Source organism: Homarus americanus, unplaced genomic scaffold (assembly GCF_018991925.1).
Source record: "Homarus americanus isolate GMGI-L3 unplaced genomic scaffold, GMGI_Hamer_2.0 scaffold30108, whole genome shotgun sequence".
Lineage (NCBI taxonomy): Eukaryota > Metazoa > Arthropoda > Malacostraca > Decapoda > Nephropidae > Homarus > Homarus americanus.
Window position 1 is genome coordinate 11701958 of NW_024748109.1, and position 27970 is coordinate 11729927.

Sequence of the window (27970 nt, forward strand, 5' to 3'; positions counted from 1 at the left end):
ACATCTCCAACACACTCAGTACTTCAAGACACATAATGCTTCAATACACACAGTGCTTTAACACACATAATACTTCAAAACACACAGTACTTCAACTGCGCACAGTACTTCAACACACAACTACTTCAACACACATAATGCTTTTAACACACACACAACATCAACTAACAATGCTTCCACATACACAGATCCTTCAACACACAAAACCTTCATTTGAAGTACTTCAACACACACCCTACTTCAACACACACAGTTCTTCATCACACACAGTACTTCAACACACAATACTTCAACACACACAGTGCATTAACACGCACAGTGCTTCAACACACATAATTGCCAAAACACACAGTGCTTCAACACACACAGTGCTTTAACACACCTGCTCAACACACACCCTGCTTCACACACACACAGTTCTTCAACAAACAATACTTCAACACACACATTACTTCAAAACATAATACTTCCCAACACACGTGCTTCAACACACACAGTTCTTCAACACAGACAGTACTTCAACACACACAGTACTTCAACAGACAATACTTCAACCCACACCCTACTTCAACACACACAGTACTTCAATACACACAGTACTTCAAGACACACAGTACATCAACACACACAGTACTTCAACACACACAGTACTAAAACACATACCCTACTTCAACACACACAGTTCTTCAAAAAACAAAACTTCAACACACACAGTACAATGGTGCTATGTCTATATTGATTATCAGCCTTTTCTCATTTCATTTCTCAATGTTGTGTTACTGTACTGTAATGTAGGGGAGACCTGTGTTTAATGATGAAGTGGAGAAAGATCTGTCCTGGGATCAGAAATACCTGTATAGGATTTGTAAAGGAGTTATACAGTCATTGTTGAAGATGACTTAGCTGCTATTGAGCCAGGTCCTCCTGTGTGTCAGGTGGAACACCTTATGGAGTAGAATCCTCAGCTGTATGCTTAAGCATCAAGACCCAGCCGTAAGTTGAAAAGTTGTCATTACAATAATAAGTTCAGTGCTCCAATGTGGTTTTTCATCAAGATACACCCTTACGTAACACGGCTCAAGGAACAGTATTCCAGTCCCTGCTATATATAAACACACAGATAGTGAGGAGGGACGATAGTGAAGAAGGCTGTCAGAGAAATGCATACTTCGCCCACAGATCAACTTCTTCTTGGTATGTGTGCAGATGGCTTATGACTGTTAGAAAAAGCTGTCTCAATGATAAGAAAAATTAGAGAATCAGCAAAGGAAGAATGCACTGCAGATCTGAAGGAGGAGGAAGATTCTGATGCTGCTGTTGACGAAATTTGTTAAACTATACTGAGGAGGTAAAGATGGAGATGGGAATGAGGATGTGCACTCCTGTAGTCAACATGAGAAAGGTGTGACTCCGGAAACTAAAGTGGCAAGCAAAAACTATCATTCCATGATTAACTGGAGGAATAGACTCCAAGGCTGAGCACTCCTTACATTTGCTTCTCTGTCATCTACAGGTTAATGACATTCTTGAGAACACCATTAGTGGTGCCCAAGTAGCCAAACAACACTCAGGCGGTCGAGAGAGCATAAAGTGATGACTGAGCTTGCACTGGAAGTGACTGGATACAAATCAGAGATGGATATATTAGGCAATTATTGTCTAGGAAAATGATGCCAGGTTCCGCTACAAAAAGAATTTCAATATGAACTTGTAATGATTTTTCCATACGTTGTACCTGTAAAATAACATGTAGATAAATCGATGTCACCCATGTAAATTATCATTATCCTAGAACATTAAATGACACCTAATTTTTGGTATACACTAAAGTTGACAAAAGTCGTTCACGATGCGGTAGGAGTAAATATGCATGAAATGGCATGAAATTTTGCACAGGTGTTTGTTACAGCAATACAAACATACCTGAAAAGTGCAGCCTGCAACTCAAATAAAAGTGTTTTTCCGCCCTACAGTACATCAACACATAATACTTCAACATACAAAATACTTCAACATACACAATACTTCCAACACACAGTACACATCAACACACACAATACTTCAACACACACAGTACTTCAAACACAAAGTATTCACCACAAACCCTACTTCAACACACAGTACTCCAGCACATAAATGCATCAACACACAATACTTCAACACACACAATACTTCAACACACACATTAACCCAACACACAGTGCTTCAACACACACAATCAACAAACACAATGCTTCAACACACAGGTACTTCCAACACACACAGTGCATCAACAAACGCAATACTCAACACACAGTGCTTCAACACACAAACCACACACACAACACACACCAAACACAACCACCACAACCCAACACACACCGTCTCAACACAAAAGTACATCAACCACAATCTTCAACACACCTCAACACACAATACCAACACACATTACTTCAACACACAGTACTTCAACACACACAATACTTCAACACACAACTTCCAACACACACAATACTTCAGCACACACAGTGCATCAACAACCAGCACACCAGTACATCAACAAACACAACTTCAACAAACAACATCAACACACAATACTTCAACACACACAGTACATCAACACCCACAGTACATCAACACACTGTACCTCAACACACACAATACATAAACAAACACAGCCACACAAACACACAATATTTCCAATACACACAGTACATCAACACACACAGTGCTTCAACACGCAGTGCTTCAACACACACAGTACTTCAACACACACAGTACTTCAATACACAGTACATCAACACACAATGCTTTAACACACAATACTGTAACACGCACAGTACATCAACACACAATAGTTCACACACACACAATTCTCACACACAATACCTCCAACACAGTACGTCAGCACACACAGTGCTTCCAACACACACAATACTTCGACACACACAGTACAACAACACACACAGTACTTCAACACACACAGTACTTCAACACACAATACTTCAACACACAGTACAGTAACACACACAGTGTTCAACACACATAGTACTTCAACACACAGAGTACTTCAACACACACAGTATTCAACACACAGTACTTCAACACACAGACGTGGGTTGGGTCAAACGATGAGCAAGACAGGAGGATGTATGCAAGAGCCAGAAACCAAGCAAAGATAGAGTATAGGAGGGCTGAAAAGGAGTTCCAAAGGCTGGTTGCACGCGAGGTCAAGTCAAACCCAAAGGCGTTTTACCGCTATGCAAAGTCGAAATTGAAAACGCGAGTAGGAGTATCAGACCTGAGGCTTGAAGATGGTAGTTACGCAGATTCTGACCAGGATAAAGCTGAGGCATTGAACAGCTTCTTTTCCTCAGTGTTCACAAGAGAGGATGCAACTAACCTTCCTGCGTTTGAGGACAGACGGTTCGACACAGCACTGACCCACATTGTGTTCACAGAAGAGGGTATTAGAAATAAACTGTCCAGGCTAAAGGTCCATAAGAGTCCTGGACCTGACATGGTGCATCCTAGAGTGCTAAGGGAGCTGTGCAACGAGCTTGCAGAGCCCCTGAAGATTCTGTTTTGTAAATGCCTGGATGAACAAATGGTCCCCAGTGAATGGAAAGTGGCTTATGTGAGTCCTATCTTCAAGAAGGGCGATAGGCACTCCACGAACAACTATAGACCGGTGAGCCTGACCAGCATAATATGTAAAGTACTTGAGAGTATTATCAGAGATGCAGCGATGGAACATCTACTACGAAACAACCTTGTAAAAGATTGCCAACACGGTTTTATGCCGGGGCGCTCTTGCTTGACACAATTGCTCAAGGTATTGGATATTTGGACCCATATTCTAGAACGGGGTGGTAATATCGACAATATTTACCTAGATTTTGCCAAGGCTTTCGACAGTGTACCCCACGAAAGGCTGAAAATCAAACTGGAAGGGTACGGAATTCGGGGAAATGTCCTAGCGTGGATAGAAGACTTTCTACATGACCGCAAGCAATGTGTGGTGATTAATGGCACGAAATCGTCATCTGTACCTGTAACAAGTGGGGTACCGCAGGGTAGTGTATTGGGCCCGCTGTTGTTTGTTTGTTTCATAAATGATATGCCTGACGTTGTACACTCCTCCATACAAATGTTTGCCGATGACGCCAAGTTATTTCGGGAAATTAAGAACCAAGCGGACTGTGAAGAGCTGCAGAAGGACCTCTGTGGGCTCCAGGAATGGTCGAAGGAATGGCTGCTGAGATTCAATGTCACGAAGTGTAAGAGGATGCACCTGGGGCGTACCAACGGTAAGGAGGCGTACCATATGTCCCAACGGGATGAAGAAAATGTACTAGTTGAGACTGTGTGTGAGAAGGACCTAGGTGTGTATGTTGACAATGAGCTGAAGTTCTCGGGCCATTGTGAGAAGAAGGTAAATCAGGCAAATAAATTATTGGGTCTTATAAGAAGGTCGTTCAGATATCTAGACGGTCCGTCCCTCGTGACGATCTTCAGGAGTGAAGTGCTTCCCCATCTGGAGTACTGTCACCCCATCTGGTCCCCGAGATATGCTAGGGACTGTCAGTTGGTTGAAAATGTTCAAAGGAGGGCCACCAAACTGGTGCCTGCACTTCGGCATCTCAGCTACCCTGAGAGATTGGAGCGCCTGAACTTGCCTAGCTTATACTACAGACGGGCAAGGGGGGACCTAGTTGAGGTTTATAAGCATCTCAGGGGGCACTACTCAGTTGAGTGTCCTTACTTGGAGCTGGCGGACGCTCGCCCCACAAGGGGTCACAGCTCAAGATTGAAGAAGCCGCAAGTCCAGAAAACCGTGAGGGCAAACTTTTTCGGAGTGAGGGTTGTAAACTCTTGGAACAATCTACCAGAGAGTGTTGTGACGGCACCGAGTGTGAGCTCTTTCAAGAGAAGACTTGACCAACACTGGAGTGGGTTCAGGTACATTCAGGAGCCGGTGCATGCCCAGTATTTGCCAACAGTGCGTGACAGAGACGTGACCGATCGCCCGGGCGGCTAGCGAGCCGACCTTTTGGTGAAGAATATAAAGGAAAAGAGACGTGACCGATCGCCCAAGCGGCTAACAAGCCGATCAGTGGCGAAGAGGATAAAAGTAAAGTAAAAAGTAATACAGTACTTCAACACACACAGTACTTCAACACATACGGTACATCAATACACATAGTACTTCAACACACACACAGTAATTCAACACACACAGTACTTCAACACACACAGTACTTAAACATACACAGTACTTCAACACACACAGTACGTCAACACACTTAGTACTTCAACACACACTCTACTTTAACACACACAGTACTTCAACACACATAGTACTTCAACACACACACACACACAGTACTTCAACACACACAGTACTTCAACATACACGGTACATCAACACACAGTACTCAACACACACATATAATTCAACACACACAGTACTTCAACACACACAGTACTTAACATACACAGTATTTCAACACACACAGTACGTCAACACACTAGTAATTTCAACACACACCTCACACACAGTACTTCAACACACATAGTACTTCAACACACACACACACACACACACACACAGTAATTCAACACACAGTACTTCAACACACACAGTTCTTCAACACACACTGTAATTCGACACATACAGTATTTCAACACACATAATACCTTCAACATACACTGTACTTTAACACACACAGTACTTCAACACACACAGTACTTCAAGACAAACAGTACTTGAACGCACACTGTACTTCGACACACACAGTATTTCGATAAACACAGTACTTCAACACGCACAGTACTTCAGCACACACAATACTTCAACACATACTACTTCATCACACACAGTACTCCAAAACACAGTACTTCCAGCAAAAACAATACTTCAACACATAGTATTCACACAGTACTCCATCAAACACAGTACTTCAACAAAAACAATACTAACACATAGTACTTCATCACACACAGTAGTCCAACAAACACAGTACTTCAACACACACAGTACTTCAACACACGCAATACTTCAACACACGCAAACTTAAGAAAGTACAGTACTTCATCACACACGATACTGTAGGGTTTCGTGATATTATGTGTCTAGCACTCAGGATGGGATGGATGGAAACTCTAGGTGGTGGTTTTCTTATATAATATAAGTGTGCCGTGTGGTGAGGAGCTGCTCAGTAGACACGTTCGGTGAGTAGCGCGGCTGAAGGAGGTAGATGTGCAGGAGCTTCGTTAGGAGGAGATGCCTGTTGCTGGTCTCCAGGTTGAATGAGAGCTGACAGCGAGGAGCTTGTTGGAGGAGGTGTTGCGTGTTCAGGAACGTAGAGTAGAATAAAAGAGCTGGTTGGTGAGGACGCCTAGAGAAGGACAGCTGGTGGGTCGCCATGCCTGCCGGCGGGAGCGAGGACTGCCAGGCAGGCGGAGGAGAAGCGAGGGCCGCCAGGCAGCGGCGGAGGAGGAGGTGTTGCGTGTTCAGGAACCGAGGCCAGAATGAATCTTAATGGAGAGACAGAGCTTATATACACAGCAGCCGGAAGTAAACCCGTGGGAACTCGCCGGTTTCTTGACTCTGTTGCTAGGGAAGACGTAGCAGGTGGCTGGTTGCTAGGATACTGTGGCATTGGAATGCGGATACGCAGTTGTAGGGGAGACGTCCACTACAATACTATAACAACGACTACTTCAGTACATAAGCCACAATTCCAGAAAACTGTGAATGCCAGCTTTTTCAGAGTGGGATTTGTGAACTCGTGGAACAACCTGCCAGAGGTGTGACGGCATCGATTGTGACCAGACTTGACCAGCACTGGAGCAGGTTCAGGTACATTCATGAGCCAATGCACGCCCAGTATTCGCAAACAGTGCGTTACAGAGACGTAACCGATGGCCCAAACGGCTAACGAGTCGGTCATGGCGAAGAGGATAAAAGTAAATTAAACTTTATTTTACTCTTTGTCCCTTCCACCACTTATCAACTTATTAGCCTTTGCATTACGCTGTTAAGACCTTCATTGTCCGATGTTAGCATAGGAGGAAACCGTATACAGTACTGTATACGGAAAATAACCAATATTTGTAGGGAAACACCATTCTCATATCTGACTCAATTGGACTGAACCCGGGACATATTCCGCAAAGTGAGTACGGTGTCATTGTGAAAAGCTTTACGGACTGCCTAAACCTGTTATATTCTCGTCTATTTTCGCAACACACATATGTGCTTCAACAAACAATACTTCAACACACACAGTACTTCAACACATAATACTTCAACACACATACTGTATTCTACACACACAGTACTGTACTTCAACACACACAGTTCTTTAACATACAGTACTTCAACACACACAGTACTTCAACACACATAGTACTCACCACACACACACAGTACTTCAACACACACATACTTCAACACACACAGTACTTCAACACACACTTCAACACACAGTACTCAACACAATACTAACACACACACAGTACACACACACACTTCCACACACACATACTCAACACACAGTACTTCCAACACAATATTTCCAACACACACAGTACTTCAACACACACTTCACCACACACACAGTAATTTCAACACACACATACTTCACACACACACAGCACTCAACACACACTCAACACACACAGTACTCAACACAATACTCAACACACACAGCATTAACACACACAATACTTCAACACACACAGTACTCAACACACAGTACTTCAACACACACAGTACTTCAACACAATACTTCAACACACACACAGTACTAACACATACAGTTCAACACACACAGTTCTTCAACACACAGTACTTCAACACAATACTCAACACACACACAGTACATTAACACACAATACTACTAACACACACAGTACTTCAACACACACAATACTTCAACACACACACAGCACTCAACACACACTCAACACACACACAGTACTTCCAACACATACACAGTTCTTCAACACACACAGTTCTTCAACACACACAGTACTTCAACACACATTTCCAACACACACAGTACATTAACACAGAGTACTTCAACACACACATAGTACTTCAACACACACAGTACTTCAACACACACAGTTCTTCAACACACACAGTACTTCAACACACACAGTATCAACACACACAGTACTTCAACACACAGTACTTCAACACAATACTTCAACACACACAGTACATTAACACACAGAGTATTTCAACACACATAGTACTTCAACACACAACAGTACTTCAACACACACAGTTCTTCAACACACACAGTACTTCAACACATACAGTTCTTCAACACACACAGTTCTTCAACACACACAGTACTTCAACACAATACTTCAAACACACACACAGTACATTAACACACACAGTACTTCAACACACACATAGTACTTCAACACACAGTACTAACACACACAGTTCTTCAACACACATAGTACTTCCAACACACAGTACTTCAACACACAGTTCTTCAACACACACAGTACTTCAACACACACAGTTCTTCAACACACACAGTACTTCAACACACACAGTTCTTCAACACACAGTACTTCAACACACACAGTTCTTCAACACACACAGTACTTCAACACACACAGTTCTTCAACACACATAGTACTTCAACACACAGTACTTCAACACACACAGTTCTTCAACACACAGTACTTCAACACACACAGTTCTTCAACACACACAGTACTTCAACACACACAGTTCTTCAACACACACACAGTACTTCAACACACACACAGTTCTTCAACACACACAGTACTTCAACAACACACAGTTCTTCAACACACATAGTACTTCAACACACACAGTACTTCAACACACACAGTTCTTCAACACACACAGTACTTCCAACACACACAGTTCTTCAACACACACAGTACTTCAACACACACAGTTCTTCAACACACACAGTACTTCCAACACACACAGTAATTTCAACACACACAGTTCTTCAACACACACAGTTCTTCAACACATACAGTTCTTCAACACACACAGTTCTTCAACACATACAGTTCTTCAACACACACAGTTCTTCAACACACACAATACTTCCAACACACACAGTACTTCAACACACACAGTACTCTCAACACACACAGTTCTTCAACACACACAGTACTTCAACACACACAGTTCTTCAACACACACAGTACTTCAACACACACATTTCTTCAACACACAGTTCTTCAACACATACAGTTCTTCAACACACACAGTTCTTCAACACACACAGTACTCAACACAATACTTCCAACACACACACATTAACACACACACACTTCAACACACACAGTACTTCAACACACAACAGTACTTCAACACACACAGTTCTTCAACACACACAGTACTTCCAACACACACAGTACTCAACACACACAGTACTTCAACACACACAGTTCTTCAACACACACAGTACTTCTTCAACACACACAGTTCTTCAACACACACAGTACTTCAACACACACAGTTCTTCAACACACATAGTACTTCAACACACAGAACTTCAACACACACAGTTCTTTCAACACACACAGTACTTCAACACACACAGTTCTTCAACACACACAGTACTTCAACACACACACACACAGTTCTTCAACACACACAGTACTTCAACACACAGTACTTCAACACACACAGTTCTTCAACACACACAGTTCTTCAACACATACAGTTCTTCAACACACACAGTTCTTCAACACATACAGTTCTTCAACACACACAGTTCTTCAACACACACAATACTTCAACACACACAGTACTTCCAACACACACAGTACTTCAACACACACAGTTCTTTCAACACACACAGTAACTTCAACACACACAGTTCTTCAACACACACAGTACTTCAACACACAACAGTTCTTCAACACACACAGTTCTTCAACACATACAGTTCTTCAACACACACAGTTCTTCCAACACACACAGTACTTCAACACAATACTAACACACACACAGTACATTAACACACACACATTTCAACACACACAGTACTTCAACACACACAGTACTTCAACACACACAGTTCTTCAACACACACACTTCAACACACACAGTACTCAACACACACAGTACATTAACACACACACACTTCAACACACACAGTACTTCAACACACACAGTACTTCAACACACAGTTCTCAACACACACAGTTCTTCAACACACACAGTCCTTCAACACACACAGTACTTCAACACAATACTTCAACACACACACAGTACATTAACACACACAATACTTCAACACACACAGTACTTTAACACACAGTACTTCAACAACACACACAGTACTTCAACACACACTAACACACACACAGTATCAACACATACAGTTCTTCAACACACACACAGTTCTAACACACACAGTACTTCAACACACATTTCAACACACACAGTAATACACACACAGAGTACTTCAACACACATAGTACTTCAACACACACAGTTCTTCAACACACACAGTACTTCAACACAATACTTCACAACACACACACACAGTACATTAACACACAGAGTACTTCAACACACATAGTAATTTCAACACACACAGTATCAACACACACAGTACTTCAACATATACGGTACATCAACACACATAGTACTTCAACACACACACACAGTACTTCAACACAATACTTCAAACACACACACAGTACTTCAACACACACAGTACTTCAACATACACAGTACTTCAAACACACACAGTACATCAACACACATAGTACTTCAACACACACTCTACTTTAACACACACAGTACTTCAACAACATAGTACTTCAACACACACACACACACACACACACAGTACTAACACACACAGTACTTCAACACACACAGTACTTCAACACACACAGTACATCAACACACATATTACTTCAACACACACACACACACACACACAGTACTTCAACACACACAGTACTTCAACACACACAGTACTTCAACACACACAGTACTTCAACACACACAGAACAACACACACATAGTACTTCACACACTTACTTAACACACACAGTACTTCAACACACATAGTACTTCAACACACACACACACACACACAGTACTTCAACACACACAGTACTTCAACACACACAGTACTTCAACACACACAGTACATCAACACACACAGTACTTCAACACACACACACACACACACACACAGTATCAACACACACAGTACTTCAACACACACACAGTAATTTCAACACACACAGTACTTCAACACACAAGTACTTCAACACACACAGTACTTCAACACACATAGTATTTCAACACACACACACACACACACACACACAGTACTTCAACACACACTCTACTCTTAAACACACAGTACTTCAACACATAGTACTTCAACACACACACACACACACACACAGTACTTCAACACACACAGTACTTCAACACACACAGTACTTCAACACACAGTACATCAACACACACAGTACTTCCAACACACACACACACACACAGTACTTCAACACACACAGTACTAACACACACAGTGCTTCAACACACACAGTACTTCAACACACATAGTACTTCAACACACACACACACACACACAGTACTTCAACACGCACAGTACTTCAACACACACAGTACTTCATCACACACAGTAGTCCAACAACACAGTAATTCAACAAACACCTCTTCAACACACACAATACTTCAACACACACACCTTCAACACACGCAAACTTAAGAAAGTACAGTACTCATCACACACGATACTATAACAACGACTACTTCAGTACATAAGCCACAATTCCAGAAAACTGTGAATGCCAGCTTTTTCAGAGTGGGATTTGTGAACTCGTGGAACAACCTGCCAGAGTGTTGTGACGGCATCGATTGTGACCAGACTTGACCAGCACTGGAGCAGGTTCAGGTACATTCATGAGCCAATGCACGCCCAGTATTCGCAAACAGTGCGTTACAGAGACGTAACCGATGGCCCAAACGGCTAACGAGTCGGTCAGTGGCGAAGAGGATAAAAGTAAATTAAACTTTATTTTACTCTTTGTCCCTTCCACCACTTATCAACTTATTAGCCTTTGCATTACGCTGTTAAGACCTTCATTGTCCGATGTTAGCACAGGAGGAAACCGTATACAGTACTGTATACGGAAAATAACCAATATTTGGTAGGGAAACACCATTCTTATATCTGACTCAATTGGGGACTGAACCCGGGACATATTCCGCAAAGTGAGTACGGTGTCATTGTGAAAAGCTGTACGGACTGCCTAAACCTGTTTTATTCTCGTTTATTTTCTCATAGTCATTTATAAATTTAAGACTTTGATACTTAAACGACAGAAAAGTTGGTAAAGATAGGCAATGAAGAAATACACAACTATATTTCATATTTTGCGCCGTCATTTTGAGCTGCCAATCAGAAAGAGACAGTTCGCTTAAAGAAACATCTTTTGTCGATTTCTATAATCCTCTTCATTTTGTATTTTTAATAAGTAAAAAAATAACTATTTGGTAATAACGTCAGTATTTATTTATAAAAATTAATTTTATATACACACGTGATCAATAATTGAAATTAAAATAAAATATATCCCATAAAATGTGGTACCTAAATGTCAGCAGTTGTTTGGGTTGAGGTTTGGTTCTCGTCACCTCATCAGTTGTGGAGCCCTGAGTGATAGTGGAGCGGGATAGAGAAACACTTTATGCATCTATTCATTATCCTAATCGCCGAGAGAAGTTAATCAACATGCCTGCGCCTATGCCTGTAGGGGGCCTAACTATGGCCTCCTTTGCACTAACCGCAGCGGTGATTGGGAATGCATATTATCAGAAGAGACAGTTCTATCCTTCCGTTGTCTACATCACTAAATCTAATCCAAGCATGGCGGTATGTAGCTGTATGGTAGTTCAGTGTGATTTAATTATTCAAATAGAGGCTGGTTTGGGGTAATATATGAGAACTGCTACCACCAAAAAAAGTTTATGGATGTTTAATTTTTTCACATTATTATAGTGAGTATTTTAAAATGGTGACATTTACTAGAACCTAATAGAACCTGACCTAATTAACCAGAGAATCCTACCCAACCTTACGTAACTTCCTAGCTTGGGGGTGCTGCCCCCTCCCCCACCTCCTGGACCCCCTGCCATATGAGACAACATATGGTAGTAGATATTTTGCCTTGACTGGCTAAGTTCCTTCTAATGCTATTTTACCGTGAGTACGCTCTGATTTACTAAGTACTTTCTGTTTACCATGACTGGGCCTGCCCCCAGCTAGGAAGTTAGGTAAGGTTAGGGGTAGGTTTCTTTGATTGATTACGTCAGGTTCTAGTAAATGTCACCTCATTTATAATAACATACGTGGAAAAATGAAGGTTAATATTGTCCACTGACCCGTGGACAACTTGTTTGTTTTACTGTTTACTGATATGATGATCATTTCGGTAATTATTGATGACTGACCCGTGGCCGATTTTACATAGAAAACGATTATAAAAACGCAGCAATTTCACTGTTTTATAGTGAACACTGGCATAGTTTATGCAAATGTTTTAAAAAGTGGTTATTATAAATTAAACCTAACCTAACCTTAGTTGATAACAAAAACAAGCAGCAGAAGCATTGTTAGAAGACCTTACCAACCTAACCAAACAAACCTGCCTAACCTTACCTAACTTCCTTGTCAACCACCAAGACCCCCTGTTATATTAAACAAAGAACTTACTATAATAAGGTGGAATTTTAAGTTTTTGTGGATGTGAGAGCAGCCTTCCGTACCGAACGGTTCTTAAGCATACACTGAGCATTGGCGTTGATCAAGCCCGGGCGGCGGTGTGTTTTGAAATACGTCAATATGATTGGCTGCTTACATCCTGGGATGAGACGTCACCGCTGCATTACCATTGAGAAGACAAAGTATTATGCGCCAAGGTACAGTCTAGTTCAAGATTCTTCGAACACTGCTGGAGACAGCTGGCAACACGACGCCGTTTGTTTACTATAGTACATAGTAAAAATTATGAATAAATGTGAAAGTGATCAGTGATTGGTTACTTAGTTCCCCATTGCTTAATTTACTGGTTGGGCTTTGTTGTTTCGTATTATATTATACTACGTACTATAGTAAACAAGCGGCCTTGAGTTGCCAGCTGTCTTCAGCAGTGTTCGAAGAATCTTGAACGAGACTGTACCTAATAAGCTACCAAATAAAGCATTTGCACAATAAATGATGGTTAATATTTACGACTGACCTCTGGCACGTTATTTATTTTTATGTTTACTTTCTCACTATATTTCCATCAGTCAGTTCTGACATGATAATCATTTCTTGTGCAAATTCTTTGTGTGGTACATAATTAGGTGCCTTGGCGCACAATGCTTTGTCTTCTCTGGTAATGCAGCGGTGATGTCTCATCCCTGGATGTAAGCAGCCAATCATATTGACGTATTTCAAAACACACCGCCGCCGTGGGCCGGATCGACGCCGATGCTCAGTGTATGCTTCAGGTTCCTTAGTTTTCCTTTTGTCTTGTTGGGTTATGTTAGGTTTACACACTGGGATCCCCCCCCCACCCCCGGGTAGCTGGGTAGGAGGCGAAATCAGGTTTTTCTGGTTTCTCTGGTTAAGTTGGACTTGTTTACAGTACTGTACTGACATTTGAGTCATTGGGTTTGGTTTGGTCAGTTTTTTTTGCTTGTTTTTTACCCCCAAATTTCCCACTTTGATTGATCAAAAGTGCATTTCTTTAAGTGATGTCGAAAAGAAAAAAACAAAACAGTTTCTGATGAAAATGTTATAAATTGTGTATTATTGTTTATTTTTGCTCTTATCTCCTTTTATTTATACAGTATATATATCATGTAGATCCACAATGAAAACGTGGATAAGATAAATCTTGATAAAATCACACGGGAAAAGGGAAACAACGGAGCACCTTAGCTTTCGTCTTTATTCAAGACATATATATATTCTCTCCTCGACTTACGAAGGGGTTCCGTCCCGACGACCAGGTCATGAGTCGAAAAGGCAAAAATAATACAGCTCCTCCCTGACTTACGGCCTACTTGACTTATGACCACCCAGACTTACGACCACCCAGACTTACGACCGCTTCAGTCATACCAAAATGTTGTCAAATTACGTATATATATATATATATATATATATATATATATATATATATATATATATATATGGAAAATAAGTTTTATAGTTAGTGTTTTTCACTGTTTCATATAAATTTGACCTTCATGTCCTTTGGAATTGAGTAATTGTGGAGATATGACACACTCACACACACACACAGTTACCAACATTGTGGGGTAAAAACATACAAAAACTACTCAAAATTATCAGTACGGTGAGATGGGATGACTTTGGACAGTGTTTCAGGGTTTTTTAAGCTGTAGTTTAAGTTTGAATGGTAAAAGCTTTCTGTATAGGTATATATTAAGTATCCCAATCGGGCATGAACTAATGAGCCATTCATACGTGTTAACGGGAATTCAGGAAACGGCATAGGTTTTTTATGAAAAGAAAATTTATAGATGTCTGAAGTCACCACAGAAATGGGGTGACTTTGATCATGTGTTAATTCAGTGGCTGTGCCTGTTAGTGATTGTTCTAGGGGTGACTTTGGACATCTATGAACTTAATTAATTACATAAATTTGTCAAAAAGGGAAGAAGAGTCAAGAGAAGGGAAACTTTTCAAGAGAATTGTATTACTGTACTGTATGTGAAAATAACATGCTATTTGGTTCTGTTTGGAGTTTATACATTACGAGTTCAAAAATAGCTGTAACACCACACAGCTCAGTAAGGTTAGCTTTCATGAGCTTGTTCCAGGTAGCTATTGTTCACTATAGGTGTGCAGTAAATTTGAAATTTTGCCACCATAAAACTTTCCAGACCATCAGAGGTTCTGGACCAGTGATTGATGTAAAATCGGTGGTTGATCTGTTTAACCTTTGAAAGCATGGAAAACAACCATAAAACGTTAATGATGATGATGTGTGTGTAAGTTCTCCCTCTCATGGTCACACATTAACTAAAATGACTCGATGCATCTTTAAATTCTCATTTTGTTCATATTTTTTTGATGGTATTGAGGAGAAACAAAATATCATTGATATAATTGATTACAGTATGGTGGTACATTAATTTAATGTGTTCATTGCAAATTAATTTTAATAAATTGAAACCATGATGTGTAGATTTACACAAAATGAGGACTACAGTACCTGTATTAGTTTTAAGAAATTCAAATCAATTAAACCAGAATACTGTACTGTACAGTATTCCACCAAGTGATAGGAAAGGGTTTGACAGCAGAGAACTGTACTGTACCAGGAACTGCCCTTCACATTAAATATGAAAATGTATCTTTGAAATTTTCATGTTCACGATTGAAATGCATGAATAAATCCTACAAAATGTAGATGAAATCCTTCACTTGTTGACAAAAGTAATTACATTTACAGGTCTTCTGTATTTGACTCCAATAACCTTTTAGAATTTACATTGCAGGATGACTGATTACACTGCCATAGATAAAGACCACAATTTTACAATTTAATTTTCTTGGAAAATTCCAGCCAATAAGTCATAATATGGGTACATCAGTCAGTCAGACAATACATATTAAAGTTGACCCAGCCTAGTATAAGTACAGTACTAGTAACATCAACATGCATACCTCCATGAAATTCTGTCAAAACACATTGTCCTGGGGACACACATGCAAGTGTGATAGAGATATATTAAGTGCAATAGGTTTAAACCATTATTAGTTTACAGTGCTTTGAGTCTTGCATTTCAAAATAAGGAATTATGTCATTAATTGATAAATACAGTAGTACTGTACTACTTTATTGTAGTACAGGGTAGCTATAAAATGACAAGACTGGAAGTACAGTATTGTTCTCAAATCACTTATGTAACAGTATATGTATCTCTTATATTTTTTCTTGATTTCAGGCAATCTATCTACTTGCCTTCACGTTGGTCATTCTTCTTGGAAAGTTTCTAAAGAAGGTCTTCTTTGGATCTCTAAGGGCAGCAGAGTTCGAGGTACGATTTTCTATTTTCTCTAGCCTTCCTAGCAGACGTGTTTTACTGTAATCGTAATCATTGGAATCATAATTGATTCCATCATTTTGGGAAACCAAGAAATTGTAATCAATTCCAAGACAAAAGGAATCATACTCATGATTACATTCCATGATTACAAAATCAAATTGACATTGTGGAAAGCAAAGGTGGGTAAGGAGGAACCATGCCACGGGACACAGATGTGGCCAATTCACAAAGGTGGGTAAGGAGGAACCATGCCACGGGACACAGATGTGGCCAATTCAGAAAAGACTTGATCTGATCCCTTGTTGTTTAAGTTGTGTTATTGGTTGACAATGTGAAGAGTGAGAGGTGCCTGGCAGTGTTTGGAGCAATGACAACTGTTGGATTAGTAGGTCCCATTACATTGGCAAATCTTTCTCACTCAGCAGCAAGACTTGGTGAAACACATTGTGTAACAAAAGTATGTCAATATATTTACCATGTTCTGAATTTACATGATTAGTGTCATCCGTGGATAATCGAGGTCCGTGAATTAAAAATCTGCAAATTTGAAGGGCATTCTGTATTGTAATTAATGACAATCACTAAAAAATTTATGCAAAGTTGTCAGTTAAAAAGTTAAGCACTTTCCAATTATTATGCTTAGAAAGACATTGTATGTGCATTTATTTGTAATTGTCGAAAAATTATTGGAAGCTATAGTTCAAACTCGGTTTGAAATCACCTCGAGAAACACAAGTTGATCAATTATTCTCATCATGGCCTTACTAGTGGGTGTTCATGTCTCACAAATCTATTATAATTTATCATTCTTTTCATCTGTTTACGAATCAGTCGATGAAGGACACTATTATGTGGTTTACCTTGACTTTAGCAAAGCCTTCGACAAGGTTAGCCACAAAAGACTAGTGCATATGTAAAGTGGAGGCTCGTGGAATTGGAGGGGATATTCTGAATTGGATTAGGGATGGTTAAATGGCAGGAAACAAGAGATTTAGTATTAGTTGTACTAAGTCTGATTGGAATAACGTCACTTAGTGGGGTACCCCAAGGTACCATTACTATTTATTATACAGTATACTTTAATGACATAGATATAGGAGTAGACAGCAACATAAGTAAATTTGCTGACGATGCTAAAATAGGTCATGGATTAAATCTGACGTGGTCTCCAAAAAATTACAAAAAGATCTAAACAAACTTTTCTCATGGTCTGAAAAATGGTAGATGAAATTTAATGTGAAAAAATGTAAAATACTTAGCCTAAGAGATATAAATAGAGAAACTAAATATCAGGCGAGCAACGTTGTTATAGAGAAATATGACCGGGAAATATTTAGTAGGTAGTGTGGGAGGGGATGTCCTCCTTCGTGGAGGAAAATGGCCTTCTACACAAGCTTTGAATTTTATCTATTAACGTTTAAATGTTTTTTTTACGAAAGTTCTACGTTATTTATTACTGTACAGTACAAATGTTTTTACGTATCATTATTTTATTCTAGCCTTTTGAGACTTTATTTTAATTTGGCGACATGATCTAAGCTGTTGTGTCTCCAGGGACGTAATTACCACAATCAATCAATCGAGTGTATACGAGACCTCACTTGGATTATGTGGTTGAGTTCTGGTCACCATATTACAGAATGGATATCAAATTCTCTAGAAAGAATTCAGAGGAGGATGACGAGGCTAATCCCGGGCATAAGGAACTTTGTGTATGGAGACAGATTAAAGCTTATGAGTCTGCACTCCCTTGAGAAACAGAGTGGGAAGCTACTGTATATGATTGTGGTGTATAAATGGAACTTAGGGTTTTAACAAAGGTGGCATAACAATGGTACTTAAACTATTAACCAAAAGCGAACTCGGAGCAATGGTTTTAAATTAGACAAATTTAAATTTAGGCAGGAGATAGGTAAACACTGCTTTGGAAATAATGTAGTGGATGAGTGGAACAATTTACCAAACACTATCATTAACTCAAGGTCACTGGGAAGCTTTAAATATAGGTTGGACTGATATACTGGTGATATGGGTTGGATGTAAATGGGGCTGCTTAGTGTGGACTAATAGGCCCGCTGCAGTTTCCTCCATTTTTATGATCTTAAACCTGACAAAAAATATTATTGCTTCAAATAAAAAACTTAAAATTCTGATACAGTATGCAGTAATTCTAGAAAATGCAAGAATTTTGAAATATTTTTTATGATTTGGCATGAATAAAATCACTAAGAAGGCACACCAATTTTTTATTTATATGTTTTCATATTTTAATTTTATGACTGAATTTTTTTTATTTATTTAGTTTTTAATGTTCACCATTATACAGTGATATCCCCGTTAGATGGAACAATTGGTGCAGAACACTTCCGAGGATGAGAGATTTCCTGGTAACGGGGCGACTTTTTCAAACCCGGAAAAATTAATTATCCCCAGCACCTTTTCCTGCTACTGGGAAAAGTTTCCAAGTGTCTAAACTAGACCTCTTGCACAGACACACACTAGCTCACTTCCCGAGAATGTTTCCGAGTGCTGGGGATGTTTTTCTTGAGTCTAAAATACTGGAATCCGTAAATACAGTTCTAATTAAGTTAGAAAATTAATTTCTTTACTATAATAATCCAGAATAGTTTATCTAAAAGTTTGGTTAAATAAATATATTTAAAAATTAAAAATCTATATGATATGGGTGTAAAGGCCTGGACTTTGGGATATAAATCCAATGCCAGCCTAATCAAAATCTTATAAAAGGAAAGTCAAGAACCATGGGTTTCCAAGGGGTTAACAAACAACCGTTAGAGATTGACATCTCCTTACTACTAAAATAATCACAATAATTGACACCACTCACAAATATTAAATAAACAAATACGGGAGTCAAACAAAGTACAGTTGGTCCTCATATTACGCGGTTAATGTAACCCGGAGGGTCCCGCGGAAAGTGAGGAACGCGTAAAGTGAACAACATAACATATGGGATTAATTGAAATGGAGTCCAGGCCGATCCCCAAACTCCACTTTTTGACGACACACAACTATGTTGTAGTAAAAATTTTATCTTAACTTTATGATGGTATGAAAAAACAAGTAATATAGAAGAGGTTAGGTTAGGAAAGATAAAGGTTAACATAGGAAAAATAAAGGTTAGGTTAGAAAACTAAAAATTTTGTGTAACACTTACGGTAGTAGAAGAGATGGGTCGGCATACGGGGATGGAGGCTGGTTCCGAGGCAGAGGGCAGATTACTGGCCCTCAGGTGAATCACCATTACTAGGTGAATCATCATCACTGTCACTTACAGTTGTCAGGGCTTCCCTGACAAATCCCTCAAAGTCAACTTCACGGAGTGGCCTTGAGGGATGAAACTGCCGCGGCTAGGTCAAGCGTCGTCTTTCCTCCCTCCCTCCCTCCCCCGGGTGGACACGTCATAATACTTTAAGCCAATTACAGCTAGCAGCAGAGGAGGGTAGGGATGCATGGCCAATCACAGGTCTGATACGTCATATGACGTCAGTGATAACGCAACAAAGACACACACTGCGCAACCTTACCGCGCCGCTTGCCCAAGCGGAGGGAGGAGGAGGGAGAGGCAGGCAGGCGGGCGGGCGGGTGGCGCGTGGGGAAAATCTAAAAATAGCGTCGCGCCGGACACTCTCCGCGTAATGGCGTTCGCGACCGCGGAATGTAAGAATGTTAGGTTCTGGCAAGGCACCGCGTTAACGGTGAAACGCGGAATGCGGGACCGCGTAATATGAGGACCAACTGTACAGATATTTCCTACGGCTGCAGCCCGGTGGAATGTTCTGTTAACGCGGTGGTCCGCTCTCAGGGGGAAGGTCCAGGGCAGTGGCGCCGGCGTTGGTGGGCGATGCCTTGCCACACAGGAGAGATGCCAGGGCATGGACGGTGGATAGGGCGTGGAGGAAGTGGCAATGATGTGGCAGCCGCGGTAGTAGCTGGAGTAGGTGTCCGGAGTTGACAGCCGAATAGTGAAGGACTGGGGAATCAGCCCACGAGCCCCAGGAACCTCAGATGAGTACACAACCAGAGTTGGAGTCGAATCGCTGGGGAAGTGCAGCTGTGGTCAAGGCTGGATAGTATCTGGTGTGCGACGAGGCTACAATGACCTTCTCACCTCCGTCTACCCTCCCCCCAAAGTGGGGCAGCGAACAAGCAAACGAGCGGCAGGCAACCATCCTGCTCATTACTGCCTTTACAATGGGTATCAATGAAGCTGTGTGTTACAGCAAAGACTGGTATTTTCCACTCCCATGGAGCTAACGGGGATTAGTGGGTCTCGTGTAACTGCCCTGATCTGACTCGATGTCAGGTGAAGGTAGGGTTGGGGAATAGTGGTCTCATATTAGTGCCCTTCTGATGGAATGTCAGGTCACACTTTCTTGGCCGGGGGATTAGTGGGTCTCATGCCCTGAAGATGTCTTGAATAAACACGAAACCTAAAGTATTTTTAGGGAGATTGTGATAAGTATAAGTGTAAATGAGCAATGCTGTATCCCTTCAACATTACATTACATAACATTTTAAAATGTGGAGTGAGAAAGGTGTGGGTAAATAGAGAGCTGGAGTGGAAATAAGTGTTGCCAAGCGCTCCTCAACAGTCACACACACGCATATGTGTCTTAATTCCCTTGCTGGTGGGTGTGTGAGTGGTGTCGGAATGTGTGTGTGTTGGGGTGCATGTGTGGTTGTTGGAGGGTGTTTTTGTGTGTGATGTGTGGGTGGTGTTGGTGTGTGCTGAAGGAAGCAACCTTTGGGGGGCAGGGTCGTGTGATCAGTCCCCCCCCCCCCTCCCCCACACTCAAATGTGGCTAATTGTGATAGGGAGATGAATTTGGTACCATAATGATCTCTTGATAAATTCTCTACGAAACGTTTCCAATAAGATATCCTTTAACGAAATATTTCTATATGATATAGTGATGGGAATTCCATTCTTTTATGAAAAAAAGAACATGAGAAATGTTGATACCGGAGTCGGTAAACTCAGTTATAATTTCGTTAGACACAGCATTTCTTTATCCAAATAATCCTGAATACGTTATCTAAAAGTTTGGTTTAATAAATATATTTAAAAACAAAAGCTCTTTATGATATGGGCGTGAATAGAGCTGTGTTACTTTTATCCTCTTCACCACTGATCGGCTCGTTAGTCGCTTGGGCGATCGGTCACGTCTCTGTTACGCACTGCTGGCAAGTGTTCTTGTGTACTGTATATATTGTACTAGCAGACACTTCACTCAGTTGACTGTAATACATAACTAATCATGTCTTAACACTTGTGATGAAGGTTGGGTGGGAGATTATTGGGTCACATTACTAACCTAACCTGAGGCAATGTCAGGTCACTCATTACTGGGTCGGGGGATTAGTGGGTCTTATGACCTGAAGATCTCTTGAATGACATTTTTTTACCTTTGAGGTATATACATAGTACAGTAAAACCTCGATTAACCGCCCATAAATGGGGGGGAAGGCACTGACGGATAATCCAAAAGGTCGGTTAATAGTAAATAAAGTCTACGGAAAGCACACATACATTTTCAATGTACCTATCCCTAACCTACCTCATTTAAGTCCCTCTATTCATTTTTGTTCATTTGCCATTCATATTTCAATAGAATTTGCTTTAAAACATTATCCACTTTTGTAAATAAATATGAACCAGCACAGAAACCGTGAATAAAAAATGGAAAAGTCAAAGAACGTATGGCATCACGAGAATTGTGACCAAGTCCCATGTTGCTGATCTGACTTTCTGCCTCATTTTCACACAATTGCAGGGTCTCAATTGTTCCTCTTACTATTGACAACACAACATACATACAGGTATACAGTATTGTTTCTCTTGATTTTTTTTTCATTTTTCCCTTTCTTTATGGTTCTTTATTATCATCATTATTATTATTATTATTATTATTATCATTATCATCATTATTATCATTATTATTACATTATCGCCCCCCAGGCACCGATGTGAGTCAGTGACCCGTGCCCGGGTGGGCTAATTCCCGTAAATTTTTTTTTTTTTTTTTTAGGGGTATGGGATCGGCGGTTAATCCGAAAGCCGGTTAATCGAGGTTTTATTGTACAGTACTATACAGTACAGTGATATCCCCGTCAGCCGGAACAATTGGTGCAGAGCACTTCCGGGAATGAGAGATTTCCGGGTAACGAGACGACTCTCGAACCCGAAAAATATCCCTCATCCCCAGAATTTTCTGGGTAGCGGATAATTTCTCTGAATTTCCAGGAAATGCACCTGATTTTCATCTCTCAAGCCCGGAAAAAACTCCCCCATCCCCGGAATTTTCCAGGTATCAGAAAATTTTTCTCTGAATTTTCCAGAAAATGTGCCCCTCGGAAAATTTTTCCCAAAGCCAGAATTTTTTTTGAAAATTCCGGCTTTGGGAACGATTTTCCAAGAAAATTTCAATTCCGACTATCGGAGAGTTCCGGGTTTGAGGGATTGTGGCTCAGGGAGGCATTACTGTACTATATTGTATATGAAGGGTTAAACTAGCTCTTTTTAAACCTTTGGTTCTGGTGTTTTTTAATGGAGCTAGATCATGTAAAAAGTTTATTGGGTTTTCTGTCGTGAAACCCAATATGTTCTTTTTCTGTATTAATTATAAAAAAGTTTGTGTACACTTTCAAAAAGGATATCTCCGTAACTATCTCAATTGAGCTACGGATGTTAGAATCAGACGGCAAGCTTGTCTGTGAAGCTTGTTTATCAATACGTCTGTTTCTCGTGCGGGTTGAGTGAAGACTCTGAGAAGAAGGTACGGAGCTTATCTGTGAAGCTTAGTTCGACGTCCTTCTCTCGTGAGAATTAAATAACTACTGAATGATCACTGGGGGCAAAGTAGCCGGCTCCTTACAGCTGACTTAAGGTCTAAAAAGAGGAAAGTTACCGATCATGTGTTCAGTGAATGGACCACATGATCACTGCATGACATCTCACTGATCATGGAAAGTTACAGTGGGTGGTGGAGTTATATAAAATTAATGTACTACCCCGCATTTATATAAAAACTAAGGGGCTAATACAGGGTATGGGTATTAATAAGCACAGATTATTACAGTAAAGTCTCTTTACTAATTAATGAAAAACAAATAAACAATATTGTATCATGAATGAGTCGGTACAGTATAAAAACAATGAGGCGACCCTTTGGGGAGGGGGTGGCGCGGTCACTTTTACCCCCAATGGACCCTTCTCCCTCTGGTTGGGAGGGGAGGTGGGGTGTTGACATCCAGGAGGGGATATTAATGATCACTCAAGGATTATGAAAAACAGAGGGTTTAATTTTTTTGCTTATAAGATGTCACTAACTCGACTTAAGAGAATATGACTTGCATTGCTGGAATTTTTGTAAGATAGCGATTAATTTGAGTATAAAGATCCCTTATTTTGCACCAGACATAATAATTTTAGTTATTAACTTTATACATTTGAGTACTGGTTGTGATAATGTATGTGGCTGCTTAGAAGTTGTTGTTGCAGTTCCGAAGCTTCGTGACATCATTAGTTATAATGCATCTCCATATGCCCTGGTTTATTCATTGATCAGTTGTCTAAATGCAAATGTTGCCCAGTCGATCCATCTTGAATAAATTAATTTAAAAAAATAAATTATAATGTAAAATGTTATAAGACAATGGTTTAGTAGTGCTGTTAATGTGTGTGCTGTGTAAGTGTCTTGGCATGTCACCTCACCACCTGACTCCTGAACAAACTCTTCATCAACTTCTTCAGATCCTACAATGAGCTTGGCAAGCTAAACAAACAGTCCACGGAAGGTTAAGGCACAAATTGGGCTGTGACTTCACTTTTAGCACAAATCATTTTACCCTCAAGATAGGGATAAATTTTGATCAGAAATATTTAGTCACAATTCTAACGGCATCTGGAACCCTTAGGCGACAGCTGTCACATAGCAGGAACCGCCCAGTCTTTATTTAGGTTGCGTGGTGGAGGTTATTGTACCCATGTGAGCGCCAATGCGTCGTGATTTTACGCCTGAGTTACAGTGCTTCGCAGATTTCTGGGTCTTTAAGATGTCCAGGAGAGTTACTGCATGAGGATATTGCACAGGTGATTGGTTTATACAAGGCTAATCATAAAGTTACTGAAATAGTTGAATTAACCGTGTGTCACCGGTCAGTGTACCGATTCATCTCGTGGTTTGAGGCAAACAGCCAGGAAGAGTTGCTTACCTCAAACCCAGGTCTGCTACTCACGGCTATGTCTCCTAGAACCAGGAAGGTCATTGCTAGGCAAGAATGTTAATCCTAACTCACGCCCGGAATTAAAGCAAGCTAACTCGGACTTTTGGTCACATCTCCTAAGGTCGTGCAGCAGCTTTTTCATGACAATCTCGGTTATCGCCATCGACCACACGCCAGAAGCCCCCTGCTGACTGCTGCCCAGAAGAAGAAGAGGATCACTTTTATGAAGAAGTAGTGTCTGGTCCTTCAAGATTGGAGGAACGCCCTGTGGAGTGATGAAGCCACGCTTACAGTGAGTGGTTGTGGTCACGATAGGGTGTACCGCCGCCAGACTCTGACCCGCCGACCCCAGGTACACCGCCAAGACGGTCAAGCATCCTGATTCAGTGATGGTATGGGGTTGTTTCACTTATTACGGTGTTGGTGAGTTGGTTGTGCTGGAAAAAACATTAAAGTTAACCAGGTGTGTACCTGAGCTTTGTGACCTTCTGCCTGACTGCTTTGAGAAAACACGCCATCTCGGTTCATGCAGGACGGTGCTCTGCCACACAGCCAAGTCGGTTACTCAGTGGTTGGAGGATTGCAGGTTTCATATTTTAAGGGCTGGCCTGGCACCTCCGACATCAACCCTATTGAGAACCTTTGGGGGCTCATGAAACGTCGCCACGTGACCTCGACACCCCGTCTCCCTCAAGCTCACCACAGCAATACAACTGTGGGCTAATTTCACCCCACAGCACCTGCAAAACCTTGCAGACAGTGTTCCACAATGACTGAAAGAGGTGCTGAAGGAAGGAAACACAACAAAATACTAAGAGGGGTGGGTGAGTTATTTTCATTTTTTTATTGCCTTACCATGATTTTTTTATTTTTTCCCCATGGTGTGCCTTAACCTTCCGCGTAGACTGTACACGCATCCTTGACCACTAAAGGGTCACGATGTACCTGGCGCTCCTCTGGGAGCAGCCAGGTCATCTGTTAAGTTGGCCCATACCAACTCCCTCCCCTGAACCCTCCTCCCACTGAATATCAACAAGTTCTTGCCAGAAGTTACAATTTCATTTAGGAAAGGAATTGAACCAGTGTTGAACAAAGGTGAACAGTGCTTAAGTCAGTGAGAACAACTCAACAGTAACAGCCGAGTCGTACCCAAGTTAACCTTCACACAGTGAGGTCCCAGGTACCCAGTGATAACTGCCCGTGAGACCGAACAACAACCAGCGATGTGTTAATCCGTCTCAATAGGAATGCCTGGGACCACACCTCACTCTGTGAGGGAATTACTACCACGTCAGGTCCCTCATAACACCATCTGTGAGGGAATTACTACCACGTCAGGTCCCTCATAACACCATCTGTGAGGGAATTACACCACGTCAGGTCCTCATAACACCATCTGTGAGGAATTACTACCATGTTAGGGTCCCTCATAACACCATCTGTGAGGGAATTACTACCACGCCAGGCCCCTCATAACACCATCTGTGAGGGAATTACTACCACGTTAGTCCCTCATAACACCATCTGTAAGGAACTACACCACCGGAGGTCCCCATAACACCATCTGTGAGGGAATTACTACACCACGCTAGGGTCCTCATAACACCATCTGTGAGGGAATTCACACCACGTGAGGTCCCTCATAACACCATCTGTGAGGGAATTACTACACCACGCTAGGTCCCTATAACACCATCTGTGAGGGAACTACTACACCACGTCAGGTCCTCCTAACACCCCTCTGGGAGGGAGTTACTACACTCGTGTTTGCTGTTCAACACCCACATTAATCTGTATGTTCACTGTATGTTCCTTTACCTTTCTAATAAAGGCTTTTGTTAACCACCAATGTATGTAATAATAATAGGGTGTCATAGGAGGAAGATCAGCTAAAACTAATGGCCTCATCACTTTTGGTAGATTTTATATATAAAACAGAAAATAATTTCAGTTTCAATATTTTGCAAACTCATTAGGTGCAAATTTTTAGCTTGAAATTTATCGAAAATCTAACGCATACAGCCGCATTAGCATTACAATTAAACAGTGAACATTGCTTTCTGACTTCATTCTTTAACAACCCAACTAATAAATATTTTTTTCTGTTTCAGATTCTGATGACGAGTAAGTTGATAACATTTGTTATGTATTGCTTAAACAGGACGAGGAACCAAACCAAAGCTATCTCAGTCACTATCTTCAGTCTGGGTAGAGCTCCCGTTTGTATTGAGAGATGCTGCTGGAGATGCGTTTTAATCAGGCAAATCAGTGAAAGAACCAAAGAATCCATACAAAACAAAGACATTGCCAGTGATATGACCAAAGTTGTCTTGGCACAGTACACTGGCTAATGCTCAGTTCAAGCTTCCAGTCAAGGCTACACAAGCCGAAGAAGATTAAAGAGACTGCTAGCCAGTTGGGAAAAAGGCAAGAGATATCTTTTGGGAAAGAGGAAAACTTGCGTTATGACAGCTTCATACAACCGACCAGTTATTTGGACATAATTACTTGTAAGTGCCCAATTGTTCTGTCCTGAGTTTGATGCATCGTGATCAAACCGAGGCCCACATCTCCTGTATTTGGTAAGCGTGAACTGAAGAT

The 27970-nt window shown here is 40.9% G+C and overlaps 1 protein-coding gene across 1 annotated transcript in view; it reads left to right on the forward strand.

The window, feature by feature from the left end:
* Nucleotides 1–12640: 12640 nt before the first annotated feature.
* Nucleotides 12641–27970, forward strand: part of LOC121880058 (E3 ubiquitin-protein ligase synoviolin A-like) — a 79668-nt gene continuing 64338 nt past the window's right edge. The window contains 2 exon segments of the mRNA XM_042387063.1: nt 12641–12923; nt 17018–17110. Of these exon segments, the coding sequence (XP_042242997.1) occupies nt 12783–12923; nt 17018–17110 (234 nt within the window). The 5' untranslated portion in view covers nt 12641–12782.